Genomic DNA, 27,799 nt, shown 5'->3' with positions numbered 1-27,799 from the left:
TGCGGATTCATGTTTGTTCTGTGCACTCCTTTAGCTCTCTTGTGATTACCTGTAGCGTGGAACTTCCAGCATCTATTTCTCTACACATCATGTGCTCTCAGTAGGTTGGAGCCATGTCTAAATTTTCTTCATGTACCAGGTGTTCAGCTTGGTACCTGATACAAAAGAGATGCTCAATAAATGTTTGCTGGATGAATCATAAGGATTTGGCGTGAAGCCATGGAATTGGAAATTAGGTGTGGATGATGCTGATGAGGGTAAAGGGGTAAATTTAAGTTGACTTTTTAGGTTTCCTGCTTGAGAGGATGCTGATGTCATTCAGTGAGAAAGGGAGTATAGGAGGAGCAGACTTGGAAGGAAAGATAAATTTGATTTAAAAGATGCCTGCGGGACATCTAAGAGGTCATAAGTACTAGACAGTTAAATGAGTATTCTAGAGCATAGGAATGAGAATTGGGCTAGAGACGCAGATTAGGACTCCTCATGATGTAGGTGGTCGTTTCAGCTACGTTATGGATGAGATTGTCCAGAGAATTCATGTTATCAAAAGAAGGTTGATATCTTGCTTAGATTGGGTAGGGAGTAAAGGTGCACACCATTATTTAAGGCTCAAGGTGACCAAGGGAAAGAGGAAAGCCTTGGGTCCTCACTTTGGTGGAAATGTAAACAGCCTAGACACTCAGGCCTCTCCAGATGGAGCTGCCTAGAGTTTGGATTTGCTCTGTGGTCTCTAATGAAATTCCAGCCTTATTGCATAGTCTTGTATACATTTTGTTGACTGTTCAAATGACTGTAGGCACTCCAAAATAATAGTTTTATTTATCTCTGAAAATATTCTGTAACTTGACATTTACCTTCTTTCCAATTGATGAAGTTTATGGTATTTGAAAACTACGCTGATAAAGATGGTAGTATAGCCAAATATTAATCATCTGATCCTTTTTATGGGGAAGTCTGGCACCTAACCCAAGGCTTTAATTATATTGATGACAAAATTAGTGTAAGAGTAAAACAACTATATCACAGAATAAACTGTTTCTTTAGAGAGCAGTTAAGACTGGAGAGCTCCATAAAAGGTTTTATTACCGATTTGTGTTGCAGGAGGGGTTTCATTCCTGCGAAGCATTCCTGTATAAGAGTCTTCCTCTCTGGGATGGCTTCTCCTGTCGATCGCAGTTCCTTCAACTTGTGAGCTGGTTTCCTTTTAGTAGCTTCTCTGGTACGTACCATGAATATTTGGAGTAATAGGTAATTAAGTGTAATATTAATTAAAAGGATTCTGAATATTTTTTTTTTATTCCTAGAGGTGAAACCATTTATTTTTGACCATCTGGCACAGCTCTTCTTTACATCAACCATTTATTTCAAGGTAAAAAAAAAATATCTTGCTTAGGTTGGGTAGGGAGTATTGCTTTAAGGCCCGTGGTATGATTTCAAAGGCACGTCATGGCAGTGGTTTTCTATGGGGTTTTTTAACAGGATTCTGTTGGACCTGGGCTTGAGGGACTACATCACTGAAATGAAAGTTAATGCAGTTTTCCCTTCTTAAGGTTTTCGTTGCATACCGTTTTCTTAAAGTGTTTCGTCTCGTGGCAGGTGACAAAGTGAATGGACAAGTTGTAAATGAGTATTAATAAAAATGAACTGGGGGGTACTTAAGCATGTTCAGTTTGATTGCTACAGTTGATACTTTTGTAGATATACTTCTTCATTTCACCATCACTTATTGAGCACCTACCATGTGCTAGACGCCCTTTTGGACACTCGGAATACAGTAATAACCAAAAGCAAACAAAACTCCCTGCAACGCTCATACCGTGCATTTATAATATAGTCGTTTTCTGGTAATAAAATTGTTCCAACCTTACATGATAAATTGTGTTCCTGTTTTGGGGTGTTCTCTGAGAGGGCCACTGTGGCTTTTAGGAGTTCTCCCTCTGAGTCTGAGAGCCACTCATAGAATGGTTGTTCCACTTCCAAAAGAGCAACAATATAAGCAATACTTCTTTTATAATGTTCCTTCACCTGAAATCACCTACAGTTGGCCGCATTTACAGGAAAAATATGCTGTCCTGGAGTTTGTCACAATCAAATGGCATTTTATTAATTACCTATCACTTTAACTTGTATTTAAAGTTTATTTATATTTGTAATTCACTACTAGGCCAATATCATTTGTATGACAGTACACACCACTTCTCCCAGCTAATCTATTTTCAGAAACTTCATTTTACAGCTTTTTGTGATTCTCTTCTGATCTTCTAATTGGGTTTTTCTTTATTTCTTCTCTTATTCCACTAACCCTAGAGAGCTACTTATCTATAAATATTAGGTTGAACCATATGAAATGGCCATTTTTGTAGATCAGGGATGATTAACAGTTGGCAATTTCATATGGCCTAGCCTAATAAGTAAATATACATTTACACACACACACACATATATATACATATACATATATATATATATATATATGTTTATATATTTATATTTAAGAGTAGGAGGTGAGGAGAGGAAGGGATGGAGAAAAGGAAATAGACAGTGGGCCAAGGACAAAACTCGGGAACACTCATTATTGACTTCTCAGCTAAAAGGAGAGTCTATGAAGGAACCTTTTCAAGAAGTATTACAATGTAATGTTATTAACCAATGTTATTCAAATAAATTTAATTTTTAAAAAGAATGAAAAGAAGCAGGAAAACAATAGTGCCAAGTAAATAGTCAATACAGGATATCAAGGAGTGAAGTAATAATATTGCCATTATCCCAGGAAGGTCCAGAAAGATAAAGAAAAAAACAACACCCTTTTATTTGGAATTGATAATACAGAGATTTTAGCTACCTTTGGGAATAGTTTCATTGGAGAGTGGTAGAAGCCAGACTGTGGAAATTGAGGAGTCACTGAGAAGCGAAGATAAGCCAGTGAGTACAGACTGTGTTTCACAAAGTTTAGCTAAAAGGAAGAGGTAGAGAGACAGCTATAGTGGGACTTTGAATCAAGGGAAGATTGTGGATTTTGCGTTTTGTTTGTGTCTCCAGAATGAGAGAAACCTGATCGTGTTTATGGTTAGAATAAGAGGAGCCAGTTAAGAAAAGGGAGAGGTTGGAAATAGAGGAAGGATGGGGCAAAATTGATGGTGCAGGGTTTCAGAAGAAACATGAAGGTATTGGTTTAAGACTACAGAGAGGGATTTGCTTCAGTGGATGTTGAGGGGTTGGCAGTAACATTTATTCTCTTAGACTGGGGACAAGGGCATGTAGATAGATGGAGGTATATATTTATACAGTTGGAAGAAGGGGCAAGAAATTGAAATACTTTGTGCCTAAAAATGTTAAATTTCTCAAAATAAGTGTGTTGTAGTCCTGGCCGGTGTGGTCAGTGGTTAGAGCATCGGCCTGCACACCGGAGGGAGGGTCATGGGTTCAATTTCTGGTCTGATCCCTGCCCCCGGTCGGGGCACATGTGGGAGGCAACCAATCGATGTGCCTCTGTCACATTGATGTTTCTCTCTCTCTCCCTCTCCCCCTCCCTCCACTCTCTCTAAAGTCAATGGGGAAAAAAATATATAACCTTACTCCTCAAGTGAGGATTAAAATAATAATAATAAAAGAAGTGCATTGTAGCGGATAAAAATGAATACGGGGGTTCAGGAGGATATTATGTGCCTAGAACAGCTGCTGAGAAAAATAGGAGACAGCTGATCGAAGACAAGTAAAAGAATTATTGAGCTTCATTTAGGGCCCAGATGAAGTTGGAGACCATCAATTTGGGGTGGTGCCAATCTGTATGGTTGTGTGTTTTTCTTTAGCTCAGATGTAGTAGCAAAGGGAGTTATGGGGTTGAATCAGTTAGGATTTTGCTGGTAGAATGGAGTTCAAGGGAGTTGTGAATGATCGACAGTGCGGTCTACTCTAGATAGGTAGGTGAGGCCGAGAGAAGGCTACAAAGACTGAAAAGTGACATGGACACAGACAGTGTGGAGAAGACCTGGCTGGGGGAGGGGGGGTTGATGCTGGGTGGAGGGGATCAATGGGGGACAAAAGGGCACATCTTTAATACCTTCCACAATTAAAAAGGAAGAATCAAGGGATTAAATGTCCCTGAAGTTAAAGGGCAAGAATAACTAGTTGGAGTTGAGGGTGTGAGAAAGCTGGAAAAATAGGAGGTCTTAACAAAGAAAGGATAATAGTAGATTTTGGTGGTGGTTCAGTTCAGGTTCTGATAAAGTTTAGTGTGTGGCTATGCCTGTAGAGTAAAGGTGAAGGTTATTTGGGTTGGGGTCAAGGAACTGTGAGGTTGAAGTATTGGGTTGGTCGTCTTCATGGACACTGACATACTGAGGTGTTGATGGCAGGATTTAAGGCAGAGCGTGCTAAGGTTCTCAATGAATGTAGATGATTTTCCAGGAGGTAGATAGCAGAGATATGGAAAGAGAAAAAGTAAAAAGGTAGTGTACATCAAGAGAAAGGGTTTTTTATATAAGGAAGGTGGAGTAATAGTGTGGAAATAGCACTGAATATGGATAGCTTTTGTGTTGTGTCAAAAAAACCAAAGGGTAGTCAAATTCATGAGAAAAACTGACTATAACAAAGTGCTATCTAAAATAGGGTCTTTGGTCTTAGCCTAATAAATCCAGCTAATGTCACTGCTAATGAGGTGCTGTAGCTCACAAAATATTTGTAAACATTTCTAAAACAAGCCAGTTTCCCCCCCCCCCCCTGTGGCACCTAATTAAATAAAAGGTCCATTTGATTTCTTTATATCTTTTTAAAGTTTACTCCCTTCCTAAAGGGAGATTTATTTCTGATTTTATATTACCTTCTAAAAGAAGGGGCTTACACTCTGTTCCAATATTAGCAGTGAGGAGCTGGGGCAGTGCTTACCTCCAGGTGTTGAAGTGGGATATGGAAATGTATTTAGAGGAAACAGTGCCCTGGCTGGGTGCAGAGAGAGAGCCAAGATGTGATGACAGTGGGAAGACAGAGAAAGCATACTTTGAAGAACATGAGGTGTAGGTTCAGATTACCATGGAATAGGGGTTCTGGAAACTGCAGTTGAAAGATTTGGGAAGGATGGGATCAGTGAAAGGGGGAAACAAGTGCAGAGAAATATAGAGTACAAGAAAGGATAGGTGACCAAAGGGGCTTTCATTCACACCTGAAAGGGAGGTGTCAGTTTCTTTTTGAAAGGTCCAAACCTGTAGTGAATTTTTATAAGAGTTTATTTGAGCCAAACTGATGACATGCCAGGGAGCAGGATCTCAAATGCAGTTTCTTTTATGCATTTGGAATTAAGGAGGGAATTTAAGGAAGATTGCTTGAGGGTTGGAGAAAGGAAGACAGGGATTGGATCACTGGATAGTTAACAAGATTATGTGCTCCCTTGAGTGTGGTCTGGAAAAGAGGATTACTTCTGGCATTTCAAAGGTATGTTAACCTAGATGCACAGGAACAATGCACAGTACTTGCTTAAAAACTTTTTACTAATGAAGTGGTAGGCCTGGATCTTACTACCCATCATCACCTGCCCAGTTAGGAATTTATGATCAGATCACCCTTTGAGGTTACTTTTGGTCATTGAACTTACACACCCCCCTTTTTTGTCCACATTCTAAAAAATATTAATTGAACTGTTTCTTTGAAGTGGCAGTGAGCACCCTACCATTAGAGATGCTCAGATAGTATCTGGGCCATGATTTATTAAGGATGTTTAAGAACGAGTTCCTGTATTAGTTTTTGGGGCGGTATGGATTGCTTTCAAATTTATAGATATTATGATTTGTCCTCATAGATGCCCTAAGCACACTTCTGTCAAAACTATTTTTGTATGTCAGTGAGGCCCTGGAAAATCAAGGCAAGGCCTGAGAAAAGCAAGACTAGAATTGTTTGTTTTCCACCGTCACAGAGGACAAGATACATTTTATCCCCATCAACAAGGGAGTAAATTGTAGGTGTGTAGACACAAGGTGAAGAGAGTGGGAAACTTTAAAGGATCTCTGAGGAGAGACAAGAGGGTTGGGTGATGCTGTATTTGATGATGTAATACATGTTATAAATGAATGTAATTCAGAGAAACAAGAGTCTGTCCCTGGGCTGATAAGCTGAGGTCCGTCCAGTAGAGAAAATGGCAAACAAAACAAACTTGTACCTGTACTCATCTGTCTCCTGGAAACTGATCCGGTTGGAGCAGCAGCTAGTCCGCTCTGAATTGGATGCGGTCGTCTCCATGGTCCCTGCCACTTCTAAGTCTCTGGTTTAGATCGTTAGTTCTCAACAATATGGTATGTCTGAATGATTTTACTAATGATCTTTTTTTGTTTCGCCCCCTCAGTGTAGTGTTCTTGAGAACCTGAAAGAGCTACTGCAGAATTGGCTGTTGTGGCTTTCTACGGACATCCACATGAAAACTGTGACGGAAAGTTCTCTGTGAGTTATCTTACAACCCTCCACAAGAGGTGGATCTGTATCAAAATGTTTGCATCTGGAGTTTAATAGTGTGGCATGGGACCTAATTGCTTTATGTGAATGCTTAGTCATACTTTTCTGAAAGATTTTTTGGTTATGTTTCTCTGATGTGTTTTGGTTATATACATGAATTTCCATTATGTTGATTATTGGTAACAGTGTGTGCTTTACCCTCAAAGTGAAAGTAAAAGACTGAATTTCAAGGAATTGTGTATTTAGGTTGTTTTGACTCTACCTAAAATCTTTGGCTTCTCCTCTATTCTATTATCAGCCACATTATTTTTAACATTGTTTTAAAAACTTTGTGTTAGAGGAAATTACAAACATAATCAAAAGTAGAAAAAAATAGCACGATGCTACCCCCATGTGCATGCACATCACCCAGCTTCAACAGTTAATCAACACATGGTTAACTTTTCTTCACCTGTAACATCTTTCACTTTCCCCCTCCTCCATATTAGATTTTTTAAAGCAAAACCCAGACAGCATTTCAACTGTTGAAAAATGATAATACTATAACACATAAAAAATTAATAGTTCTTAATATCTTCAAATATCTAATCAGTCTTCATCAATTCCCTGCGTTATTAGTCACATTCTTTACCAGATAAGGGTCCCTTAGCTTCAGTTGCAAATAGCTGGTGGTTAGCTTGGTTAAAAGATTAGCCCAGCCTGGCCGGCGTGGCTCAGCGGTTGAGCATCGACCTAGGATCCAGGCGATCGGGGTTCGATTCCCGGGCAGGGCACAGGCCCGTGTTGCGGGCTCGATCCCCAGCAGGGGCCATGCAGGAGGCAGCCGATCAATGACTCTCTCATCATTGATGTTTCTATCTCTCTCTCTCTCCCTCTCTTTTCTTCTCTCTGAGATCAATAAAGATATATTTTAAATAAATAAATAAATAATTAGCCCAAACCTATTTTTCTATATGTTCTTCCTATAGTCATCTCCCACTTTGACAGGAGAATAGAGAAAAGAAGCTTCTTGGGAGTAGCTTGGGAAATTGTTTTTAATTCTTCATATTCATTACTTCAATGCTTCCATATATCATGCATCACTTTCAGAAGGAAATAGAGCATTTGTGGGTAGTAAAGCTGTGCTTCTCAAAGTGTGGTCTCTGGACCAGCACCATCAGAGTCACTTGGGAACTTGTTAGAGATTCAAATTCTCGGGCCTTACCCGTGACCTACTGAAGGAAACTCTGGAAGTGGGGCCCACTAACCTGTGTGTTAACAAACGCTTCCATAATTTTGGTGCAAGCTAAAGTTTGAAAACCACTATCATGAAGAAATTTTGTTTAAATACTTAACCTCTTCGAACATCTCAATTCTATTAAGAACAGTATGTTCGCATCTATAATCTTCATCCAAATTACAAGGTAAGTCTTAGATATCCTGGTATAAGTGCTTTACAATTTCTGTATTTTCTTTCCAAAAATCCTAGGATGCTTTTTAATTTAGTGTCATACATTTTGGGAGGGCATTTAAAAAGGACCTTTGCTTTCCAAAATCCTTAAATAAGTGGACATAAATGTAAATAACTTTGCTTGTTATAATACTGCTTGTCATTATATAATATAGCTCTTATAAGTTTTCAGTAATTCCTGCTATTTTGGGGATATGGGTATAATGCCACGTCTCTATCATATGACCATATACCATATGACTGTCAAAGAGGGAATATACTGTAGTCGTGAATCACAAGGAACAAAGGTAGGAAACCATTCTCAGCAGTGGTTCTCCAAGGAGGCAGTTTTGTTTGTCACAGTGACTGGGAAGAAGGTATTCCCGTCATTAGTATGTAGGAACCAAGGATGTTACACATGCTGCAGTGGGTGGGGAGTAGGATGTGATCCTGAACATCAAATTGTTTCATCCGGAATGCCAGCAGTCCTGTGGAAACACACTTCAAAGGACGCTTTTCTAAGCAATCCCCAGTGTTCAAATTATTTCAGCCACATTTACCAAGTGCTGCCAAAAATCAGAGTGAAATTATAGTTTTGCAAATGGCTGGCTGACTATATGGATGCCCGCCTATTCGAATGGTCTCCTAAGCTTTCCTTGCTCTCTCTGGAACTATTATGGTGGTGAGAAATGGCAGAGTCATCATCTCTCAAGCTCTAAGACTATATACTATTCCTTTTTCCATGTGCATAACCATTGTTGGCTACTTAGATCGGGGGGTGAAGCTATGAAATCACATTTCTAGGTGTTTTCCTAATCCACTCAACCGTAGATTGAAGGATAGGGGTGAGTAGATGGATGATTTGAACCAATTTTACCCATGATTTAAAGAATATAAAATATACAAAAATGGTTTTTACTAAAAGTGAAAAATGCCAAAAATTTTACTAATTCCGTATTAGGAAGGAATCGGATTCCAGTTAAATTCAAGTGAAAACATTCTTAACAGCATTTTAGCAATTCAGGCGAAACTGGGTTTTGATTTGTGTGCTTCGAAACTAATTTGCTGACTGCTATGGTCTCTGGACAATAGATATTAACTACTTTGGATATTATCTAATATTATCTAAAGTCTGTCTGGAGCTTAATCCTTTATTTCTCCAGTATTTGCTAGTAGAGTGGCTGCTGAGGATGTTCTATGAATTGATCTTAATGGTCCCCTAGAGGGCTGTGTAGTTTTATGATTAATCACTGTGGTTTAAAAAAAGTGAATTATACATTGAACACTCATCATTTTCTGAAATACCTAACAACTTTTTGCTGTATATTATTCATCTTTAGCTTGGAATTTGTGAGGAATTTTGCTAATATGAATCTGATTGTCATGTTTTCTTATCACAGAGAGACAACTTTCAGTGGATCCATGCAGTCTGTGTTTGAACTAATTCACTATGTAGGATGGCTGTCCACTAATGCATTGCGCTTGGAAAACAACAGTACTTTCTTGCTGCACTTTGTTTTGGATTTCTATGAGAAGGTGAGACACATCCCATTTACCCTATTTAGATTTTTGTGATGGCTTTCTGCTTTACTCATCTGTTATTTCAATTTTATTTACAGTCATTAAGTTGGGCTATGACCTTATTAGCATAGTTAAATAAGCTACATATTTTAAAGTTAATGATGGTATTCTCACCGGAATAACTGACTTTCATAAAACAAAGTGGAAAAACAAATGCTTATTTTGAAAATTCCAGGTACCACTTTACTAGATATTGTCCTGAATAGTGGGGCCTTAGACAGACGTCTGTCTCTAGCATCACTTTTTGTTCATCCTTTATACGTCCCCAAACCCTGACAGAAATCGAAAGCACCTTCTTGTTTCTTCAGCTCTTTGCTCCCACCTTTGAACTGCGTTATTTCCCCCAGCACCTATGATTCTCTTGGTCTTGTGTTGTTTTATAGTATTTGTCCTGGACAGAACTACTATCCAGGAAGTAGTCACTAATCTGTTTTCCTGGCTTCCTCCCTTCCCCAATACCTAGTTGTCTTATATTAAATTTGCTTAGAAGCATGCTCCTTTGTTTTCCAGGTTCACCACTAGCTATAGGATAAATCGGTGTTTATGGAACTCAAGGAGAAAAAAACACTCCCTTTCTCCCCAACTCTAAGATCTGTCCCCAGAAAAAAAATATTTTAATGATCTTCTAATAATGATCTTGTGTGATAATGTCAGTGTTTGGTGAGGTACATTTTTAAGCAGTCTTTGGCTTCCTGTTCTGTTGATGAATCAGGCACTCCCCAACTCGGTGCTATATTATTATTTACTCTTTTCTTTTTTTTTTTTTTATTTACTCTTTTCTGATGATTCTTTGGGTGAACTCAGTTGAGGAGGTCTGGCTAATAATCTATATACTGATGTTGTATTCTCTCCAAAAGGTGTGTGACATATATATAAATTATAACCTTCCATTAGTGGTGTTGTTTCCTCCTGGGATCTTCTATCTCGCACTCCTCAGTCTGGATTCCAGTATCCTGAACCGGCTCTGTTACATCATGCACAGGTACAAAGCCTTTTTACCGTTTTATGAATTGGTACCTTGTAATTTTATCTTCATTTTTCAAGTATATAATAACTTATAATTTATAAATACACCACATTAAAATTGTTGTCTATTTTCTGCCAGAGCCCATGAAATAGGAAACATGGCTTTCTTTTGGGACTGACCTTCCAGTATGAGGCTATTTTAACTGTGTGTTTTTTTAAATGTCACTGGGGGATATAGATTTTTTAAAAATTATAGTTACGGATCTTTTTTGCAGTGGTACTTCTGCACTCAGCATTGTTAATTTTCATTACTGTGGCTTAAAGAAAAATTAGTCATTTGCTGACAACTGGTTTAGGTCTACATAGCTTTTTTGGTAAAAAAGAACATTTTCTGGGAGACTAGGGGATCTCTTGCCAGGTATATGAAACTGTTAAGTATTATTTCTGACCCCTCTAATTCTTTCACTTATAGACTGAAATTACTCTTTTTAGTCCTTAAGTGTAGACTCTTTTGGCATAACTTGCAGGACTATGCCAAGGTTAAAATGTTTAAAAACTAATTAGATAATAGTTCTCAGACACGGAAAAAAAAATTACATTTTTAAGTGTCCCCTTTATCCTGTGCCTTTTTCACACATTAATAAAACATGTTCTGTATCAGTACCTGACTGCTTTTGAGTCTCTATTAATTTTTAATAATGACACATTAAAAACATTTCCTTTATTTTTTTCTTTTTATTGAAGTATAATTTACATACAGTCAAAGTGCATATCTTAAATGTACAACTCAACATATGAGCCTCTAATGATTTTTATTCCTTGAGGAGAATGTACCCCAAAAGATTTAAAACCTTAACTAGACAGCTGGATGTTGGTGTGTGTGCTCATCTGCATATTTAAAATGTTCACTTTTGTTTATGTTTACATTTCAAAGGCATTTAATGTTAAACATTTCATTCCATTTGTTCATCCTTTTAGATACCGAAATAATTTGACAGCTGCAAAGAAAAATGAGTTGGTACTAAAGGTATGGATGATAAATCTCTGTTAAGTCACCATTGTTTAAAAACTGAGTGTAGATATATGTGATCTGCTGGGCATAAGAAGGGAAGGGAGATGGGTGATGATGACAATTTTTTTTTCTTTCCCAATAGACAAAATCAGAGTTCATATTCAGCAGCAAGACCTATCAAGAATATAATCACTATTTGACAGCCATGGTCGGTTGCCTGTGGACATCCAAACCCTTCCAGAAAGGATCATATTTTGACCCCGAAGTCTTTAAAAAAATTGGAGTGGCAAAGTACAAAACCAGTTTAAATTTAGTCCATCACCCAGCTCTATTGAGTTATGCTATTTCCTTTTTGCTGAAGGTAAGGATAGTTCAAAGATTTTTAGATTTTATATAGGAATACTATGATGGCAGAAATAGAAAATGCCATAAATTTAGTGTGTCTGAATTGCAAAACATGTTTAGTCATTACTTTTTGAGTACCAGCTAAATTTTGGGGATTGCGATAAGCTCTGTAAATCAATTTGTATAGCATTGCCATCTTAACAATGTTATGTTATATCTTCTAAACTATGAACATATGATGTCTTTCCATTTATTTAGGTCCTCTTTGTAGTTTTCAGTTTATGTTTTACACTTCTTTTGTTGAATTCCTAAGTATTTTATTTTTCGATGTTATCGTAAATGGAATTGTTTTATTAATTTCATTTTGTTTTGTTTTTTTAAATTTATCTTTATTGTTGAAAGTATTACAGATGTCCCCTTTTTCCCACCATTGGCGCCCTCCTCCCCAATCCTGCTCCCTCCCCAGCCCTTCACCTCACTATTGTCTGCGTCCATGGGCAGTGCATATATGCATATAAGTTCTTTGGTTAATCTCTTCCCACCCCCCTTTCCCTCTGAGATCCCTCAGTCTGTTCCATGTTTCCATGTCACTGGTTCTATTTTATTTGTCAGTTTATTTTGTTCATTAGATTCCACAAATAAGTAAGATCATGTGGTATTTAACTTTCTCTGACTGGCTTATTTTGCTTAGCATAATACTCTCCAGGTTCCTCCATGTTTCTCAAAGTGTAAGAGCTCCATCTTTTTTACAGCTGCGTAGTATTCCATGGTGTAAATGTCCCACAGCTTTTTTATCCACTCATCTACTGATGGGCACTTAGGCTGTTTCCAGATCTTAGCTATTGTAAATAGCACTGCTTTGAACATAGGGGTGCATAGATTCTCTCTGATTGGGGTTTCAGGATTCTTAGGACATACCCCTAGAAGTGGGATCACTGGGTCAAATGGCAGTACCACTTTTAATTTTTTGAGGAACCTCCACACTGTTTTCCACAGTGGCTGCAACAGTCTGCATTCCCACCAGCAGTGCACCAGGGTTCTCTTTTCTCCACATCTTCCCCAGCACTTGTTAATTGTTGATTTATTGATGGCAGCCATTCTGGCAGGTGTGAGGTGGCACCTAATTGTTGGGGTTTGTTTGTTTGTTTGTTTGTTTGTTTTTAAATATGTCTTCATTGATTTCAGAGAGAGGAAGGGAGAGGGAGAAAGAGAGAAACATCAATGATGAGAGTCATTGATTGGCTGCCTCCCCATGCCCCCCACTGGGCATGAAGCCTGAAACCTGGGCATGTGCCCTGACCGGGAATCAGACCACGATCTCCCGGATCATAGGTCCACGCTCAGCCACTGAGCCTCGTCGACCAGGGTCTCACTGTCGTTTTAATTTTCATTTCTCTGATGATTAGTGATGTTCAGCATTTTTTCATATGTCTCTTAGCCATTTGTATGTCCACTTTGGAGACGTGTCTGTTTGGGTCCTCTGCCCATTTTTTAATTGGATTGCCTGTCTTCCTTTTGTTGCGTTATGATGAGTATTTTGTATATTTTAGAAATTAACCCCTTATCAGATATATCATTGGAGAATATGTTCTCCCCTACAGTGGGTTCCCTTTTCATTTTAATGCTGGTTTCTTTTGCTGTGCAGAAGTTTTTTAGTTTGACATAGTCCCATTTGTTTATTTTTTTCCTTTGTTTCTCTTGCCCTAGGCGTTGTATCAGTGAAAAGTCTGCCTATGTGAGATGTCTGATATTTTGCTGCCTATTTTTTCTTCTAGGATTTTTATGGTTTCATGTCTTACATTTAAGTCTTTTATCCATTTTGAATTTATTCTTGTGTATGGTGTAAGCTGGTGGTCTAGTTTCATTTTTTTTGCGTGTAGCTGTCCAACTTTCCCAGCACCATTTACTGAAAAGACTTGTCTTTATTACATTGTCTGCTCTTGCCTCCTTTATCAAATAGTAATTGAGCGTAATGGCTTGCATCAGTTTCTGGGGTCTCTGTTCTGTTCCACTGATCTATATGCCTGCTGTTTTGCCAGTACCAGGCTGTTTTGATTACAGTGGCTTTGTACTATAACTTGATATCTGGTATTGTGATCCCTCCAACTTTGTTCTTTCTCAAGATTGCTGCGGCTATTTGGGGTCTTTTTTGGTTCCAGATAAATTTTTGGAGTATATTTGTTCTAGATCTATGCCATTGGTAATTTAATAGGCATTGCATTGAATCTATAGACTGCCTTGGGTAGTGTGGACATTTTAATGATGTTAATTCTACCAATACATGAACATGGTATATTCTTCCACTTGTTTATATCTTTTCTATCTGTTTTCTCAATGTTCTGTAGTTTTCCAAGTACAGGTCTTTTACCTCTTCAGTAAAGTTTATTTCTAAGTATCTTAATTTTTTTGTTAAAATGATAAATGGGATTTTTTTTTTTTTTTTTTTTTTTTTTAGTTTTCCTTTCTGAGAGTTCATTATTTGTGTATAAAAATGCCATTGATTTTTGGGTGTTAATTTTGTATCCTGCTACGTTGCTGAATTCATTTATTAAATCTAGTAGTTTTTTTGGTGGAGTCTTTAGGGTTTTCTATGTACAATATCATGTCATCTGCGAATAATGACAGTTTCACTTCTTCCTTTCCAATTTGTATAACTTTTATGTTTTCTTCTTGTCTTTTTGCTGTGGCTAAGACTTCTAGTATTATGTTGAATAATAAAAGTGCTGAAGACAGACAACCCTGTCTTGTTCTGTTCTTAGGGGAAATGGTTTTAATTTTTGCCCTTTGAGTATGCTGTTGGCTGGAGGTTTGTCATATATGGCCTTTATTATGTTGAGGTATGATCCCTCTATTCCCACTTTGCTGAAAGTCTTTGTCAAAAATGGGTGCTGGATTTTGTCGAATGCTTTTTCTGCATCTATTGATGTAATCATGTGATTTTTGTCTTTCAACTTGTTTATGTGATGGATCACATTTATTGATTTGCGAATATTGTACCCACCTTGCATCCCTGGAATAAATCCCACTTGGTCATGGTGTATGATCTTTTTAATATATTGCTGGGTACAGTTTGCTAATATTTTGTTGAGAATTTTAGTATCTATGTTCATCAGGGATATTGGCCTGTAATTTTCTTTCCTTGTAGTGTCTTTATTTGGTTTTGGAATTAGGCTAATGCTGGCCTTGTAAAAAGAGCTTGGAAGTGTTCCCTCCTCTTGAATTTTTTGGAATAGTTTGAGGAGGGTAGGTGTTAGTTCTTCTTTGAATGTTTCGTAAAACTTGCCTGTGAAGCCGTCTGAGCCAGGGCATTTGTTTGCTGGCAGTTTTTTGATTACTGCTTCAATTTCATCAGTTGTTATCGGCCTATTCAGGTTTTCTGATTCTTTCTGGTTTGGTTTTAGAAGATTGTAGTTTTCTAGGAATTTGTCCATTTTGTCCAGGTTGTGTAGGTTTTTGGCATAAAGTTGTTGATGGTATTTTCTTACGATCCTGTGCATTCCTGTGGTGTCCATTTTTACTTCACCTCTTGTTTCTGATTTTATTTATTTGGGTCCTCTCTCTTTGTTTCTTAATGAGTCTGGCTAAAGGTTCAGAATTTTATATAAAGAATTCCTACAACTCAACCATAACCCCCCCCCCCCAAATAACCCTATTTAAAAGTGGGCAGAGAACTTAGACATTTTTCCAAATGTGCTAATGAGTGCATGAAAAGATCCTATACATCACTGATCATTAGGGAAATGAGAATGAAAACCACAATGAGATATCCCACATCCACTAGGAAGCCTATTATGCACACACAAACACACACACACACAAAAACACACACACAGAATAAGCGCTGGTGAGAACATGGAGAAACTGGAACCCTTGCACACTGCAGGTATAAATGTAAAATTTGTGTGGAAATAACTATGGACAACAGTAGGGTATTTCCTCAAAAAACTAAAAATACATGATTTACAAATATTTCCCCCATTCTGGAGGTTGCCTTTTCATTCTGTTGATTAGTTCCTTTGATACATAGAAGTTTTAAGTTCAGTATAGTCCCATTGCCTAATTTTTGTCTACTTTTGCTTTTGTTGTTTGTGCTTTTAGTGTTATATCCAAGAAATCACTGCCATACATCCAGTGTCATTAAGCTTTCCCCATTTTTTCTTGTAGGAATTTTATATTTTAAATCTTACATTAAGTCTTTAATCCATTTTGTGTTAATTTTTGTATATGGTGTAAAGTAAGGGTCCAGCTTTATTCTTTTGCACGTGGATATCCAGTTTTTCCAACACCATTTGTTGAAGAGACTGTTTTTTTCCTCATTGAGTGGTCTTGACACCTTTGTCAAAGATCCTTTAACCATATGCATGAGCTCTTTTTTCTAGTACACTGGTCTATACGTCTGTCTTCGTGCCAGTACCACACGATTTTAATTACTGTAACTCTTTAGTAAGTTTTAAAATCAGGAAGTGTGAGACGCTCTGTTTTTATATTCTTTATTTCATTTCTTTTTGCTATAATCTGTATTGTTTACTTTTTTCTTGGTTTGGGTTTAGTTTGTCCTCCTGCTTCTAGTTTCTTAAGGCACCAGGTTAGCCTACTGAACGGAGATCTTCCTTAATTTTAACGTAGGCATTTACAGCCCTGACCCCTCAGCCACACTCACTAGGAAGGAGCAGGTCATGGCTCACGTGCACCAAGCACTCTCTGTTCTTATGGAATTTTAGTCGATTTTCTTGACTAAATATTTTTATATTTCCTGTATACCCTTAGTTTTTGCCAGCTTTGCTCATTTTGCTGGGAAGCGGGTCCACAGAATTTGTCATGATCTCATCCTGAAAGTGGAACTTCATGTAGACACTTTTTATGATAAAAAAAAAAAAAAATCTCAGTTTCCTTCTAGAATATCCTTCTAGAAACATATTGTGTATTTCTATGTAAATGATATTTTTCAACACTGCTTTCCTGCCTCTTGATATTTTGCCTTAATATCTTGGCTTTTGTTTCATATTTGTACATAAAGGGCTGCCTCATTCATTTTTATGTCTGTAGTATTTCACTATATGGCTCTAACATAAGTTAAGCATATAACTTATAAGTTGAGCATTTAAATTGTTTTTAATCTTGTTATTAAATTATACTCTAATGAATTTTCTTGAACTATATGCATAATTTCAAACATATGCAGGTGTGTCAGTTATAAAAAAAATTGCTCCAAGTGGAATTGCTTTCAAAAGGGTATATCTTTTGCCCTGGCCAGTGTGACTCAGTTGGTTGGAGCATCGTCCTGTGCACCGAAAGGTTGCGGGTTCAATTTCCAGTCAGGGCACATACAAAAGACAACCAATTGATGCTTTCTCTCACATCGATGTTTCTCTCTCTCTCTCTCTCTCCCCCTCCCTCCCATCCCCTCTCTCTAAAATCAATAAGCATATTCTTGGGTGAGGAATTTTTTAAAAGGGTGTATCTTGTTAATTTTATTAGTTATTGTCAAATCGCTTTCAGTAGGAGTGATACCAATTTACATTACTGCTAACAATGAATGCGTGTCAATTTTTCCATAACCTGTCAACACAGATACATTCAATTCTTATATGAAAAGCATGTAATGAATCATAGAGTAGAACTGATTTTCATAAGTCAGTTCTTTTTTTCCTTTTGAGTGTGTGTGTCTTAGTTATAAGACTCAGTCTCTAAAGTAGTAAATGTTATCAAGTGGGACATAGGTAAGCAAAGTTGTTTGGGATGATCAGGAACTGATATATTCTTTTAAATCAGAAAATGGTTTTTTAAGTGTTTAAGGAAGGTTGATTCTGGAAGGATAAATTCTAGTGGCACAGAGCACATTTAGCAGAAGGTGAAACTGCCATTTTTGTAATTGATGATGTTTCTGTATGGTTCTAAAAATATTAGCCTTTAATGCCAGTCTTTCTTTTAAAAAGAGTGCCCTTTGAGCCCTGATTATCACTAACTAATGGCTCACTAAGTATCTTACTTTTGAGGTGACAAAAATAATCTCTGGTACCATGTTAGTAAAATTTAATTCGGACAGTTTTACTGAACCATACTGTAAATACTTCAGGTTAGCTAGATTTTTAGAGATAATTCAGTGAATTTAATTTGACCCATCAGCCCAGCCGGGTGTGGCTCAGCAGTTGAGCATCGACCTAGGATCCAGGCGATCGGGGTTCGATTCCAGGTCCAGGCACAGGCCCGGGTTGCGGGCTCGATCCCCAGTCAGGGGCATGCAGGAGGCAGCCGATCAATGACTCTCTCATCATTGATGTTTCTCTCTCTCCCTCTCCCTTCTTCTCTCTGAAATCAATAAAGATATATTTTAAAAAAATAATAATAATAATTTGACCCATCAGTTCTCAGTACCAAAGAGCACAGCTCACTCTGAGTTGAAATATATTTTGAATATTTGTAGAGCCTACATTTCAGGAAATTCTGAAGCTCTAGTTTTCTTATCATAAATTACCTTTGAATTAGTATAGCTAGTTGTTTCTTTGTTTATCCATTCACCAAATATCTCTTTAGTGTCCACTATGCTTCTGGCACTGGGGATGCAGTGGTTAAGAAGATAGATACCATGTCCACTCCAATGGAGTTTATAAGCTAATGAGAACAAACTATAGGCAACTAATGAAATAAGTAGACACAATTATTTTACATTTTGAGAAAGGCTTTGAAGGACACAAACAGGATGGGGTGAGAGAGAGAGGGACTTGAGTGTTCTCGGGGATGGGTGTCTAAGGAGGCCTTTTTGAGGAGGTGACATTTGATCTGAGATTTCTTCTGAAAGATGAGAATAAGCCAGCCTAGGAATAGCTGGAAGAAGAGTGTTCTAAGCAGTGGAAACAGTACAGTGGGTCACGGGGTTCAAGGAAAACAAAGAAGGCCAGTCTGACTTAGGGCTTAAGGAGCAAGGAGAATGGAATGAAATAAGGTTGGCGAGGCGCAGGGGCCATCTAGCTTATAGGTCTGTTAGGAGTGCCATCGGAAACAGTTGGAAGATTTTTAAACAGGGTTGTAGTACGGTCGGAGTTAATATTTAATAGAGATCACTTTGGCTTTTTCATGGAGTTATAAAAGTGGCCCAAGTGGCAGTGGAGGCACCAATTGGGAGGCTATTGGTGGAGTGTAGACAAGAGATACTAAGTGACTTGTATGCGAGTGGTGGTAGCGCAGAGGGAGAGAAGTGGACCGATTGGGATATCGCGGGGGTAGAACAGCACTTGACGATAGCTTGATGAGAAGTGGGAATGAGGAAAGAAAAGGACTTTTGAGTTTTTTTTTAATCAAGCATCTGAGTTGATAGTGATCCCATTTGTTAAGAGGAATACTGATGAAAGAACAGGAGAGGTTATTTGGTTTGGCAAGTTGAGAGTCAAGCTCTGTTTTGACCTACTTAAGTTTGAGACGCCTGTGGGACATCCAAGAAGTGTAAGTAGGCTGTTTGGAGTAGAGGCTTGATGCTCAGAGAGAGGTTGGAACTAGAGAAGTAAATCTGGAATTCATCAGCATGGGCTATATGTCATCAGTTCCAAAACCACAATTTTTTCGTTTTTTAACTTCTCAGAGGTCCGAATGCTGCTTCTGATTGATATCAGCCAGGTGACAATCATGATATAGTTGTCATTCGCTGTTTTGGAGTGTGCACAGGCAGATTGCCAGAATCAGACCTCGCAGGATGGATGTCGGCAGCTTGGGGGGACATCGGAGACAGTAGGAGCACTGTTTTAAGCCTCAAAAACCAAATGACTTGGAGGATGAGGGGAGGGAAGCGGTGAAAGATGTTATGGGCTTTTTTTGAAACAGGAGCCAAAAGTAGGTTAGCTTTATGTAACTGGAACCCCCGGCACCAGTAGCTTTTAGTTCTTTTATGAAATGTTGCATTGTCAGCACTCTGGCACAGAGGGTGCTATTGTGTGAACAACCATAAATATCCACAGCTCTTGCATATAAAGTAATTCAGAAGAGTTGGACTCTGAATGTGAAGTTTTAAAAATACTTTCACCACTTAATTTTGTATATGTTTCTCGGTTCATGTTTATAAAAATGACACATGATCAAAATCTGCCTATATCTAAAATTTGTAATCATTATAAAACAACAACTTCTAAGTGTTGACAAAGGCATTGTGTTATATAATTTTTAATAGGCAGAGTTTTTTTCTTAGTAGTGTGTAAAATATATTGTCTGTTAGAGTTGATGGCCTTTTAGTAAAATGCAGTAGGTGGATAGTTAAGGCCAGGGAATAAATGGGATCACTCAGGTCCGAGTTTTCATAAGGAATTTGAGTTTTGTAGAATCCACTGTGTACACAGACGCCCTCACCATACCTCCTCCTCCTTCAAAATTCAGTTTGGACATCCTGTTCCACAGGTAGGATACCTTCCGTCTCCACCCCAGTGACTGGACACAGAATTTTTTTAAAAATGAGGCCATAGATTAGCAAAACGGTGCTCACTTTATCTACTGTGGCTTTATTTGCCTTCTGTTTGTGCTTCTAGCAAGAAATATGGAAGGTTATAGTGGGTGTTTATTCAAAAGGGATCCAAGAGTGATGGTAGGGATAGAATGGAGCAAATGAAGCAGTGGAGAGCCATCTTAGCCCTGGCCGGTCTGGCTCAGTGGTTAGAGTGTCTGCCCGCGGACTGAAGGGTCCTGGGTTCGATTCCGGCCAAGGGCACGTACCTCAGTTGCAGGCTCAATCCCCGGCCCTGGTCGGCGGGGAGGTTACCGATTGATGTCTGTCTGTCTATTTCTCTCTCTACCCCCGCCCCCTTATATTCTTTCTGAAAAGCAATGGAAAAAATATCCTCAGATGAGGATTGGGGGGGGGAGGGGGGAAGAGCCATCTTAATTTTCTGGTAATTTTTGCTAAGTCTTTCCATCCCCATATGGCCCCACTCCTTTATTTTGTTTTCTTGTTCTGTTTTGTTTTTTAAGGAATGCCCAGAAGAAAGGACAGTAAGAGTGAGCTCCATTCGGGTAAATATATTTATCATGTTCAGGGATTTCATACAACTTCACTTTATCAAAAGAATTTGTACCTTCACTTTTCCCCAGATCTTAAGTCTGCTGCCTCCACAAAGTCCAAGTGAAGTGTTTAACTTCCGAATTCATTCCCTTGACTTTATGTGAACTTATTGGCACACACCCTCTATAGTCTTCTCTAAAAATATAACTATTTGTCATTTGACTCCTGCTGTTGTGACCGTGTGTCTCATTTTAGTTGCATATATTCAAAGTGTGATTATAATAAGGCTAATTTAACAAACCCAAACACAGTTGTCTCATTATTCTAGAAACTCTGCTGTGTACGTATTTAATATGGGCAGTAATATAATAATGCCTACTCCTGTGTTATCTACTTTAGATGCTAAATTCCTAGAGGGTGGGAGTGATGACCCATTTCCATTTCTAAGTTGGACAGCTAAAATTTTTAGCCAATATAATAAAAGGAATGTTTAGTCCTTAAACTTCGGCTACTTTCTGGTTTGACTCTTACTTAGTGACTGAGTTCCAGTTATGAACCTCTCTCCCCTGAGCTAACTCTTGGTATGTGCACCCAGGACGCTGGGAACTCTTTCTAGACAAAAAAAGAGAAGGTAGAGAACAAGCACAGTAAATGTTCAATAACTTATTTCCCCCTTTTTGTGTCTACAGGGAAAGAAATGGAACGAGTATTTGGATTACTTATTTTCAGAGGGCTTACAAGGCTTGAAACTTTTCATACGAAGTAGTATCCATCATTCTTCTGTTCCCTGATCAGACAGCATAAACCCCGTGATCAACATGAAATGAATGCTGACTGAAACAAACCTTGCATGCTGGACTCAATTCCTTCCTTGTTGCCAGAGAGGCCAAGCGGCTCGCCTTGAGTTCCCGCGTACTTTTTACCAATAGTCTGCCATCCTCAGGGAGTGCTTGGACTGGTCTTTGATCATGGCTTAGGAGAGCTTCGATGTGGCTAGCTTTGGTTTTTAGGATCTAGATTCTTTAACGTACTAGTGAAAGATGATTTAATCATCAGGCTCTGCTTTTCACCAAATTATATATAAAGAGATATATCCATTATGTGGTGGGATTTTTCACGTTCTTGGGGAGTGTAAGCTGCCTTGATGGAAGGCAGCAGGTAATACACGGTGGCACTAAAGCCACAGACATACTTACGCAAAATACTCTGCTGCCTCTGAGACCTGTGGGTACTGCCATTTTTCTGACTGTGAGCAATAGGACCAACACCAAGTTAGTAAGTAGTTGGTTGATTCCTTGGTCTTCACTGGTAGCAATTGGATGAGAGAAGGAAGGAGAGAGAATTATGGGATAATCAAGGCATTCCTATTTATTACTGGTTTGATTTCATGAAACTGCTCTATTTTGTGTGTATATATGTATATACCCCATTTTTAAGTGTTTAGGCACTAACTGCAACTTTATTTTCAGGAATAATTCTGCAGCCTTTTTAAACATTTTAGAATAGCTACAATATCTTGCTGAAAATTTACTATAAAATTTTGCTTCAGTGCTACTGATTAACTCTCCCTCTTTTAATAAAATTCATATAATTTGAGAGAAATCAAGCTGAATTTTTTATTTTAGGGCACATTTTTGTGGTTCTTTTTTTTCCTTTTAGAACAGAACAAAACCGTAAGCTATATTATTGGATAATGTTCAGAATAGAATCCCAGTTATCAATTCATTTTTTGATTCCATACATATTTATTGAGCTTACTATGTGCCAGGTACTCTTCTGTGTGCTGGTTATACAGCTGTGACCAAGACAAAGTAGCGGCTTTTGTGGAATTTAGTATATCCCATTGGAGAAGATAGATAATAAAAATGTAAATAAATCCGTAAAATCAGATGCTATAAAGAAAAAGCAAGGGATAGAGACAGAATGTTGAGAGGGTTTCTATTTTAGATGAGGTGATTAGAGAAGGCCTGTTTGAGGGTGTGACATATGCGGAGGCCCTAATGAAGTAAGCGTATGAGCCATGTGAATATTTGGGGAAAGAGCATTCTGGGCAGAGGTAAAGGCAAGTGAGAAGGCTTAAAAATATTAACTTACTTGGCCTGTTTGAAGAATAGCAGAGAGGATAGTAAAGTAAAACATAGTGATTCAGGGAGAAGAGTGGTAAGAAATGAAACAGGGAGAAAGCCAGAGAGGAGTTCCTGGAGGTCCTTACAGCCCGCAGTGGCTGTGTAATGGGAGCCAGTAGAAGGACTGAGAGCAGAGAAGTGACATGAGTTGACTTTCCCGTATGGAACTGCAGGTCGAAGGTTAGACTGAGGAGGACTTCGGGTGAAAGCGGAGAGACCAGTTAGGTTATTAGTGCTCCAGGCAAGAGTCTGAATTAGCACGGTGGAGGCGGAGGAGACTATGTATTGGTTTCGGGCTCCACCTTAAAGGCAGAGAAGATAGGATCTGCCGATAACTTGGGTATAAAGAGAGGGAAGGAGGTGGGTAGAGGACGGCTCTTGGGTGTTTGACAGCAGCCGGGTGGATTCCGGGACGCAGAGCGGAGGCATCCTGGTGGAGGCGCTGCGGAGGCCTGTGGAATCGCGTCCTGCTGTGGCCGTGCTCTGCTGCTGGTGCTGAGTGGTCTGTTGAATATCCAAGTCTAGATTTCAGGGTGCAAGTTGGGACTGGCAGAGTTACTTTGGGAGTTATTAGTGAATAGCCACGACGTTGGGTGAGATCATTTAGCACCCCTGGGGAAGAGAAGGTGGCAAGGGACTGAGCTTTGGGGTGTGCCAACGTTAAAAAGCAGAGAAGGGGAGGAACTGGCAAAAGACTGCGAAGTCTCTTATCCAGTGAGATAGAAAAGCCAGGGACTGGTGTGCTGGAAGCCACGAGAAGGAAATGTTCCAAAGGAGTATTTGATGGGGTGGAGTGTTGCCTGCGTGCCTGGGGAAAAGAAGCTTTAGCTGCTTTGAAGTAAATGCGATAGTTTCCCCAACGGGTAACCTCCTATAGAGAGTCCTCTTTTGGTGTTAAGTTTGAACTCCAGATAACTTTCCATATTGTTTTGAACATATTGAACATGATATTTTCGTCTTTAAGATCATGTAGAACCTCCAATTATGTGAAGGAATTTGATTATTTAACCCCTAACAGTCTTCAGATTATTGAAGCAGCTTTCCTGAACTTAAGTTTAAGTTCCAGAAGAAAAAAGTGTTTTCCCTTAGGTTTGTCATTTGTTCAATAATCATTCCCTGAGTGCCCTGGCTGGTGTTGTTAAGTGGTTAGAGCGTCGGCCAGCGCACCGAAGGGTTGCGGGTTCGCCCCCCGCCTCCGGTTGGGGCGAGTGCGGGAGGCAACCAGTTGATGTGTCTCTCTCTCCCCCTCCCTCCCTCCCTCCCTCCCTCCCTCCCTCTCTCTCTGAAAAGCAGTGGAAAAAATATCCACATGTGAGGATTAACAAACAAAAAAAAGAATAGCTCTTTTGCTTTGGTGGAAAAGATGTCTAGAAAAAAAATAGAAAATTTTGTTTATTATACCAATTGTACAAAAGAATATTTTCTTTACCTAGTATTTGTGTAAAATTATTGATGTTATAAATATTGACCTAATGTTCAATGCTAAAGTTGTTACTAGATTTCTAACATTTTCCTTTTTATCATCACTTCTTTTTCCTCTTTGTGTTTGGGGTGATCTGGAAAGAAAAGTAGGTAAGTCTGTGATGCCTCACATAACTTTTATTAACATAATAGAAATTCTCTATTTACATTTTATATCACAAAATGGTTTACTAGAAAGAAAAAATATTCTCTAAAATTGGTATATTTTTAAGATTTCTTCTCAATTGATATTACTTTTCACTTCATTAAATTTTTAGGTTTTTAAATATAGAGTCATGTAAAAATTCTGTTTCTAATAAATGTGGATGCTGTGGACTGAATGTTTGTGTCCCCCCCAAATTCGTATGTTAAATCCCTAACCCTCCAATGTGATGATATTTGGAGGCAAGGACTCTGGGAGGTAATTAGATCGAAAGGGGGAGTCCTCATGAATGTGATTAGTGCCTTTATAAGAAGAGACAAGAAAGATACAATCTTTCTATCTACCATGTGAGGATATAGCAAGAAAGCAGCCATCTACCAGCTAAGAAGAGGGCTTTCACCAGAACCTGACATGCTGGCACCCTGATCTTGGACTTCCAGCCTCCAGAATTATGAGAAATTAACTTGGTTTTTTTAAGCCACCAAGTCTATGGCATTTTTGTTATAGCAACATGATCTAAGACAGTTGGCAACAGTGTTTAACAGAATATATTGTTGACCTGAATTATCATTAATGCTTTATTTTTATAATACTCATAAAAGGATATCTTCCCAAGGAGCACAATAGTACATGTGAATTAAAGTCTACTTTTAAGTATGTCACAGGAAAATAACTTTTTTCAGCTTACCAGGAAGAATATTCATTTGTCTAACTAGATTTGGTGTACAGAGCTGAAGGCTCGATGTCAAGGAGTCCTTCTGTTGCTTCTAGTTCTAAGTTTTTTGTTAATGAATTGTATGACCTTGGAAGTCACTTAAATACTTTGCCTTTTGATTCTCTCTGGTAAAATTTAGATTTTAATGTCTATTTTTCAAAGGTTTGGCATATAAAATGATAGAAAATCTGTAAAATGTCATTGAGAAGCTGGAAAGGGGAAAAAAGGTATAAAAGTTTTTCCTACCTTTCAAGCATATCCAGTCAAAGTATAACTTAAAGAAATGCAAATGAAGACTAACCAGAAGGCAGTAGCTTCCTGAGATAATGTGCATTTTAACAGAGGTTGCCTGAGCCTTTCTGGGCTGAATAAACACTTATTTAATGGTTTGACATCCTGAGCATTTATGAGTATTCTAGCCCTGAATACAATAACACAGTTAATATCATGTATGTTCATGTATTATTTAATACTGAATTTTTTATATGCTGTACTTTCCCCTTGTATCTATTTGTAGGCAACTCTTTGTTACCTGGGGTAATGAGGGAGAATAAAGTGTATAATTTTTAAAAATTCGACATTAATTTTAACTTCTAAAAATTAGAAATCTTTTTTTCTCTTTATCATCAGCTCTGTGGATTAGGTTAAATGCACAAAATTCATCACCAATTTTTACAGAAGTATCTGTCTACTTGGTCAAAATTAGGAAAGACAATCATTCGAAATCTTTGGAGAATGCTAAAAGGATTTACAGTGAATTGAAAACCATTTATTCAAAATCTGTGGAACCGGTAATCAATAGTAAGGAGGCTATAACTTCTGAGCTAGCGGCTACACCCGTCCCTGCACTTAACTCTGTTACAAAAGGTGTTCCAGTGGGCAACACCCGGGCCCTGCCTGAGGGGCCTAACCTTATTTGGATTGTGGAACAATTTATGCTTCCAAGGAAGTGTCCAGAGTAAAAATCAGCCAACAATTAGTAGAGGCCGAAAGCATGAAATGATAGCAATAGAGGCAGACCAGCCAGAAGCTTATCAGGGAGGTCAGAGAAAGGTAAAGGAGGCCTGGCGGACTGAACAATGTGCACACACCTAAGGAGTCACTCAAGAGCAATTGGAGAGGAAACTGCTTCGCTATTAGTTCTTGACTAAATGTAGAACAAACTTGTAAAGTCCCTGAAGTATGAAAGCAGTGTCCAAGCCACAAATATCAAACAGCAGTAAGAGAAAATCTTACTGATTCAATGGCTTAATCACAGTGCTGATCAGTCAGTACCTGACTGCTGAACTACTGATCACGGGATGACCCTTAGGAAGCCAGGCTTAAAGATAAAAAGAAAAAATCCTAACAGGAAAATTAGAGGCTATGTACACTTGTGGGGGAATAGATTTCACAGAAGGTAGTGCTGGGACAACTGGATATCCCCATGCGAAATAATCTGGTTGGACCCGTATGTCGCATCATATATAGAAATTAACTCAAAATGGATCACAAACCTGAATGTAATATCTAAAACTTTAAAACTCCTAGACAAAACACAGGAGTAAATCTTTGTGGCCTTGAGTTAGTGATTTTATAGCTATGATAACAAAAGCACAAATGATGAATGAAAAAATTCATAAACATCAAAATTAAAAACTGCTAGGCCGGGCGTGGCTCAGCGGTTGAGCAGCAACCTGGGATCCAGGAGACAGTGGTTCGATTCCCCGTCAGGGCACAGGCCCGGGTTGCGGGCTTGGTCCCCCATTGGGGGCGTTCAGGAGGCAGCAGATCAATGACTCTCATCACTGATGTTTCTCTCTCCCTCTCCCTTCCTGTCTCTGAAATCAATAAAGATACATACATTTAAAAAAAGAAAACATCTCCTCACAAAAATTTGCACACAAATGTTCATAGCAGCATTATTCATAATAACCAAAAGTGGAATCAACCCAAATGTGCAACTGATGAATGAATAAATAAAATATGCCATTTCCATATAATGTTTATGTTCCATAAACTATGTTCCATAGTTTAGAGTCAGCAAGGAAAATAGATACACTGTATTTTCTAAAATATAAGTGGAAGTAGGTTTTGAAATTTTGTGAGTCAAAATTACCATATTTCTCTTTTGAGCAAATTTAGAGGCATTTACATATGTTTCTATCAAAAATAAAATATATAATATAGCCATAATGGCTATATTCAAGCAAATAAAACACAACTAGATTTCTAACAATATTTAGTTAATTTTCTCTATTTTGAATTGAGGATACAGCCAGAGTGAATATTTTAAATAGAATTTGGAAACTTTCATTTTTTAAATTGATAATTGTCAAAAATGTATTAATCTGTTTAATTTCAGGTAAGAACTGTAAAACTTTGGTTATTTCAATAACTTAACCCATTTTTTAAGATGCTCTATGTGAAAAAAATCTTCGTCATGTTTAGAATTCCTTGTGAACCGCAGAATCTAAGATAACCTAACATCTCCCTCTGCTGGACATTTACCCTGCTACAAAGAAGTAAGTGTTTGACCTCTGCAGCTTAGAGCCTTTGCCAGTGCAGAGAAAGCTAGAGTGGGGAAAATGAGTGTGCTGAGCT

General features: G+C 38.3%; 1 protein-coding gene across 1 annotated transcript in view; it reads left to right on the top strand.

Moving 5' to 3' along the window:
- Nucleotides 1-25,778, top strand: part of CENPI (centromere protein I) — a 48,252-nt gene extending 22,474 nt beyond the window's left edge. Inside the window, exons 13-21 of the mRNA XM_081126767.1 lie at nt 1,102-1,219; nt 1,305-1,369; nt 6,332-6,426; nt 9,268-9,403; nt 10,306-10,430; nt 11,393-11,441; nt 11,569-11,787; nt 20,721-20,762; nt 21,441-25,778. Coding sequence (XP_080982893.1) covers nt 1,102-1,219; nt 1,305-1,369; nt 6,332-6,426; nt 9,268-9,403; nt 10,306-10,430; nt 11,393-11,441; nt 11,569-11,787; nt 20,721-20,762; nt 21,441-21,542 — 951 coding nt within the window. The 3' untranslated portion in view covers nt 21,543-25,778. The remainder of the gene's footprint in view (nt 1-1,101; nt 1,220-1,304; nt 1,370-6,331; nt 6,427-9,267; nt 9,404-10,305; nt 10,431-11,392; nt 11,442-11,568; nt 11,788-20,720; nt 20,763-21,440) is intronic.
- The last annotated feature ends 2,021 nt before the right edge of the window (nt 25,779-27,799 follow it).

Source organism: Miniopterus schreibersii (genome assembly GCF_964146895.1).
Source record: "Miniopterus schreibersii genome assembly, chromosome: X".
NCBI classification, from domain to species: domain Eukaryota; kingdom Metazoa; phylum Chordata; class Mammalia; order Chiroptera; family Miniopteridae; genus Miniopterus; species Miniopterus schreibersii.
Note: the sequence above shows the minus strand (reverse complement) of the source record. Positions and strands in the feature narration are given on the sequence as shown.